Source organism: Puntigrus tetrazona, chromosome 8 (genome assembly GCF_018831695.1).
Source record: "Puntigrus tetrazona isolate hp1 chromosome 8, ASM1883169v1, whole genome shotgun sequence".
Lineage (NCBI taxonomy): Eukaryota > Metazoa > Chordata > Actinopteri > Cypriniformes > Cyprinidae > Puntigrus > Puntigrus tetrazona.
In genome coordinates this window covers 12,085,900-12,092,097 of record NC_056706.1, presented here as the reverse complement: position 1 = coordinate 12,092,097, position 6,198 = coordinate 12,085,900, and the positions used below count along the sequence as shown (strand labels likewise).

General features: G+C 37.2%; 1 protein-coding gene across 1 annotated transcript; it reads left to right on the top strand.

The window, feature by feature from the left end:
* The first annotated feature begins 435 nt into the window (after nt 1-435).
* alx3 (ALX homeobox 3) lies at nt 436-6,179 on the top strand. The gene is made up of 4 exons (XM_043246535.1): nt 436-767; nt 4,012-4,283; nt 4,951-5,076; nt 5,379-6,179. The coding sequence occupies exons 1-4, from the start codon at nt 443-445 to the stop codon at nt 5,742-5,744; spliced, it is 1,089 nt and encodes a 362-aa protein (XP_043102470.1). The 5' UTR covers nt 436-442; the 3' UTR covers nt 5,745-6,179.
* The last annotated feature ends 19 nt before the right edge of the window (nt 6,180-6,198 follow it).

The following is a 6,198-nucleotide window of genomic DNA, read 5'->3' as shown; positions in this document are numbered from 1 at the left end:
GCGCCTTTACTGTGTTGATCTTTGCTTTGATTGATCTCTGTCAGCTTCCTGGATCAAAATCCATCAAATTCGGATTCAGACTACTTCGGTGATTTATAGTTGGGCCTGTAAGTGCTCGGTCAGTCACAATTACTCGATTTAATCACATTCTCCTATCTCTCACAACAATTTCGTTTTATACAGAGCAAATGTTTAGGAGGTAAACGGTTAATTAACGGGACCCGCACGTGATTGATTTCGGGGCGTATTGAATCAGACCGCCGTCTCCCTCTCTCCCTCTCTCAGTTCACGGGTCTTTGTTTCTGATCCTCTAAATCCCACCCACTTCAAATGAAGAGGTGGAAAAATATCGCCATCTCTCTCGTTTATACACTAACTTGTCCCCCGTCGATAGCATCCTGGTTCACCATTCGCGCTCTCGTGCTCGGTAAGGGACGGGGCGATGGAGGCTAAGAGCTGTCTGTCCTTCTCCTCGCCGTCAAACAGGATCACGCCCGAGAACTCACCGGGTTTGGAGCATAATTCCGGCGCGTTCTTTCAGTGCGACGACCTCCAAAAGTCTCCGCATCTTTCTCTGGCGCATCGACATGAGTTCTTTATGGGACGCTACGCCGACGGCGGCTCCGCGGACTTTACGCACGGCGTCAGCGCCACGACTCCCCGCGCCTCGCCCGGGAAGCATACAAAGTATTTGGAGAATATGAACCAGGACCAAAAACCTTCGATTACCGAGAAGAGCTCGTCGTTTTATGAGAGCAATTCTGATGGTAAGTCAAAACTAGTTGAATATCAGCGATGAAAATCTCCAAATGTCTGTAAACGATGTAGCTAAAAGTCGCGATAGCAGCAACCGACCGATAATAATTATTATGAGCAAAAGCCTATTTGTCTAAAAGGATTTTGGGGACTCTCAGGTGAAGTTTTTAAAAGGTTGTCTAACCTGAGAGGCCCAAAAATACTAGTAGGCCTGGGTAGGAATGTGGCTAAAATGATGAATGTTTTTAATTCACGCATAATGTCTTAAAAACATATGTATGATATATATGGCAACTAAAAATGTAAATGTTACTACATTTACACTTAAAATAATTCCAAGGCAAAAAAGCTGGTGTTCCTGATTAGAGATTTTAATAATCGGTTTCTTTATTAAATTAATCTTGTCGGTTAATTAGTATTTCTTTCGATCTGGGAATGCAATTATGTAATTATTAAATGGTCTGCTCAGTATGTAATTTATTAGCGTTTACATCATTTCTAAATATACAATTATTTTTCATATGATATATATATATTATATATATATATATATATATATATATATATATATATATATAGATATGAAAAAAAGAAAATAGTTAAAAGTTCACGACGTTAGAGTAAGATCAGTGTATTCGTTGTTCAAAAATGTTTTCTAAATAACCACAAAATTCAACGTTTTCACACTTTAGCTTCTTAAAACGTTCCGTTTTATTTTTCTAATTAACTTCAAACTTTTGGTGCAAGTGGTCTAGCTTAGTTAATATTTTAATGTTTCATTTTGGTCTTAAAATGCTTAACTGTAAATAAGTTATAATAATGAGTTACAAATAAGTCGTACAGACCAGATAAAATAAAACAAATAAAAACTAAAGTTGAACGCTGAATCCTTTATGTTTTAAGGGCTGCGTTTAAATTAAAGTTCTTTATTTTCACAATATCCATACAGAATTTCGACCTCACGTTTTTCCATTTTATGATTTAAAAACTCATTTATAGCATACAAAAATATAATTATTAGACAGAACTCTTATTAATCAATGTTTTCTTTCCTCATCCACACTTGATTTCAACCGCAAGTCTCAATTTGTATCGCAGGCCTAATCATAAAACATAAAACGACGTGAACATTGCGTCTAATGCTCAGAATCAATATGGTCAGACGAACCAAAGCGTTCAAATCCATCGCCATGTATTTGCGCGCGTGGTTTTGAGGCCCGTTCCGGCCGTTCTTGTTTGGTTTTAAATGCCTTACTATTCTGTCACACGTTCTAATTACGAGCATCGATCTTCAATTCTGAATTAGTTTAATTTATACACGATTATGTCGATATTTAGCAAGTCGTCAGCCAGGTTTACGTTCCGAAATAATTGATTTATTTTAAGATCACGGGATGCTTTGAGCCAGTAGCTACGTTCTTCAACCTTTTAATTGGAGACCTCACCTTAAGAGGGTGTCTTATGGGGGTGTGTCGAACGAATATAGCCTGGATTTGATTGGTGGGAACGAACAACACTTTAATAATAAGAGGCCTGTTTAGTCTTTTAGCTTACGGTGCTATAAATGCAATGCAAAGGCCAGCGTTGAACTTGTTTCCGATACATCATTCATTTTATGCTACCTTTTGAAAGACAGTTTCATTAAAACTTCATCTTTGTTAATTTATCGCTCTTTCCGATGCCAATCAATGCAGTTCTGGAGATATTAAAATGAAGCGCTGTTATTTTGTGTTCTCTCTCTGATAAAATATGAATAAGAGTACGGTATATACATATTTAATTTTGTTCAGATTAGGTTTTTTTTCAAAGTTTTTGTAGACTATTTGAAGAGATCAAATTTAATAATGCCGTAACTTTAAAGTTATGGAGCTCTAGTAAATGGTTTCCTCTGTTTTGGTGAAAATTAAATTAGGAAAACCATAATTTATTTCTGCCACTTAATCACTAAGCAAAGACAGACATTGAGCTTTAAAGCAAACTGCCTGGGGAGTTTTATGACCCAAGGTCAGATGTTTTTAATATCTACAGAAACATCTTAATGATAATTTCACTCTAATTCAGATGCATTACAGTGGAGTCCTTGTGAGGAAACCAAACAGTGTTATCATTGTCAAACAACAGTATCGATTGATGTGCCTATCGAAAACTATACATACAATACTCTTTTGTATGTCTTTTACTGCTGTATGCATTCGAAATAATTAAAGCAATTATTTAATCAATTGATTTATGAGAAACAAAAGCATAATTTTGTCATTATGCAAAGAACCGCTCGTTCAAAGATATACTCAAGCAGAAATCTCAGCGAGACTTACATATTAACACACTGAGACATGTTTTTTTTCCCATGAAAATTAGGGGTGCGATTATTTCATTACAATTTAAAAAAAAAGTTTAAAAAAAAGTTTCTGTTTTAGATAAAAGTACTCATGAAAGAAAAAGGCCCCTCTTGTAAAGAGCTATGACTTATTCTTTTTTAAAATAGCTCTTCCCATCCTTCATATTCTCCTGAGAAAAGCAAACACGTCCTGTTTGAATGATGTTTATTATTATAGTGATTATAACAGAACTTTTTTTTGTCAAAATTCCTTCACTTCTTGCAACCTTTTAACCTGTCATATCATAACAGTTGTGGATTTTGTAATGACATGCGTTTTACTGCACTGTTCAAGCAAGCGTTTTAAGCTTGCTGATTTTTTAACGAAAGCCTTTCAATCTCAAGTTTCAAGCTTTATCAAAACCCTAAGCTCTGCTGACAGTGTGTTATTATCCTTTTAAAAAGTTTGTGGAATATTCTTAGACTTAATATTTGAAAGAGAAAATGTTGCAGTGATGATTTAATGGTAAATATTTTTAAATTAATTGTGCCTGTTTCACACCATCATTTCTGGATAGTCAGGAAGTACATTACATATCTAGTGGTGATGAAAATTCTTATTTATTTCAAATTTATATTGTATACATTTGAGCTGCTTCATATAGAAACAATATAATGTGTATTCATTTAATTTGTTATAATTAAATTTTATTCCAAATAAAAGTCATATATTTGACATGCATTTGTGGTTAGAGCGAGGTTGTTAAGTCCTGCCAGCTAAATAAGGTGAGGGAAAATATTCATAAAAAGAATCATTAACTGCAGTTCAAAAGAGAAAAAAAAGCACTGTATTTAAACAGAAAATGATGTTTAATTAGTCTGGGCACAGGGTTCACATTTGCTTATTACAAACTAAACATCATTCTTGGTCTCAGCAGGAGATAAGACCTTACCCAAGGCCCTTGGATATCCCACTTTAGACTCGGAGTGTTGTGGAAAACTGAAAGAGCCGTCCAACGGGTTGCCTGGAGACTCCATCGCTGACTCCATCGACCTGTCAGGCAAGAACAAGAAGCGGAGAAACAGGACAACTTTCAGCACCTTTCAGCTGGAGGAGCTGGAGAAGGTCTTTCAGAAGACACATTACCCAGATGTGTATGCACGGGAACAGCTGGCACTGAGGACGGAGCTCACGGAGGCAAGAGTGCAGGTGTGTTAGACTCCGCCTCCTGAGGCAGACTGTTCATTAGAGCCATTAGAGCAATGTAAGATTAAATTTAGAAATTGGTATTATTAAAATAATTATGTCATTCAGAAAATGTGGGATCTTATTTTTGTCTGTGCTCACAAAGGCTGCTTTTATTTAATGAGAAATACAGCAAATACAGTAATATTATGAAATATAATTCCATTTTAAATAACTATTTCGATATATTTTAAAATGCAAAGTTGAATTTTCAGCAGCCATTGATCCAGTCTTCAGTGTCACATGATGTTTCAGAAATCCTTCTAATAGGCTGCAGTAATATTAATAAATATTTCTTGTGGAAAACATTTGTGCTACTTAAGTTTAAGAAATATATTTTTACGTAACATTGCGAAAAATGTCCATACAGATCAACAGAAGGCATGAGCGAAGTATTAGTGTCTTGAAAATAAACTTGTGTAATTGATGATATGAATAAAACATCTGGTTTCAAATGCACCATTTTTATTTTATTTATTTATTCTTTTTTTGCACAAATTGAAATGCTTTCAGTAAATTTATATTCCTCGTTGATTATATATACCGAATTCACTGAAAGGCAGCGCGTTCCGTTTGGACAGGGTGTATATTTCTATCATTCAATAATTACATTTAATACATGGATGTTCAGGTGTGGTTCCAAAACAGACGGGCCAAATGGAGGAAACGAGAGCGTTACGGAAAGATGCAAGAGGTGCGAAACCACTTTGCTGCTACATACGATATCTCCCTTCTCCCTCGCTCCGACTCATACCAGGTACACGCGCAAATACACAAACACAGAACGCACAGAGAGCGCAAGACGGAGCTTGAGAACAAAAATGTAGCTTTTGTCTACGATTTCAACACACACAGGGGAGTTGCTTTGGTTTGGCTGGAGACATATAGTGGACATTATAAAGATTTATATTTGTTGTCAGACTGAATTTAGCTTTATATTGTATGTTAGCGTAATGCCATTAATCTTTCCATATGGCACGGGCTTTGTATACATGTTAATTAAATGTAAAAAGATTCTAAAAATGATTTCGAAATGTGTTTTTTCTTCTGTCCACGCAGATGCAAAATAACCTATGGCCAAGCAGTGCGGGAACGGGAGGCGCCGGCGGAGCGGCTAGTGGTTGTGTTCTGGGAGCGGAAAACATGGCATCGTCTTGTATGACCCCTTACCCCCATCCTCACGGCAACCTACCCGGGCTCATGGGTATGTCTGCGTCTCCAGGCCATCCTCATCACCATCATCATCATCATCACCCGCCCCACCACCCTAGCATTAACGGGATATACTCACTCCATGGCTTCCCAGGAAGCCTGGGGGCCCATTCCTTCGAGCCCGGACCAGAGTCTGAATACAAGCCCTCAGGCCTGGTGGCCCTGCGCATGAAAACCAAAGACCCCGGGAGCCTATTATCCTGGCCGACATGACCGTGCAGCTGCGACTGCGATTGCGATGACGTCACTGAGCCAACAAACATGTCTGCACATACTGGCATGTTAATGCTACTCGGAAACAGAGACACTTTTTTAACGCTCAATGTACACATCTAATTTTTGCAGGCTTCCTGATGTTTTCACTGCAAAGATATATTTGGTGCCCGGATTTTTTTGTTGTTGTTGAAATGCTATGAGCCATAGTGGGCTTTGCACACAACTCGCCTTAATATAAAATTCTTCCTGGGATACTTAAATTGTAAAAAATGATGCAAAGTTTATTACCAACGATGATGTGCAACATGTTAATTTAAGATTGTTAATCTCATAGTTTCGGTGTATGCAGTGGTTTAGCCCCATTATGTATACATGTAGCCCCAGTCAATAAATGATTTTACATTTTCTGACTTGTGTGCTTCTGGTAAACCATTGCAGGAATGAAGTAGAA

What these genes read in the sequence shown, in the direction of transcription:
- alx3 (XM_043246535.1), top strand. Translation starts at nt 443, where the DNA reads ATGGAGGCTAAGAGCTGTCTGTCCTTCTCCTCGCCGTCAAACAGGATC. An exon ending in TCACGGAGGCAAGAGTGCAG is followed by an intron (nt 4,284 to 4,950) that starts GTGTGTTAGACT and finishes ATGGATGTTCAG; the next exon opens with GTGTGGTTCCAAAACAGACG. An exon ending in CTCGCTCCGACTCATACCAG is followed by an intron (nt 5,077 to 5,378) that starts GTACACGCGCAA and finishes CTGTCCACGCAG; the next exon opens with ATGCAAAATAACCTATGGCC.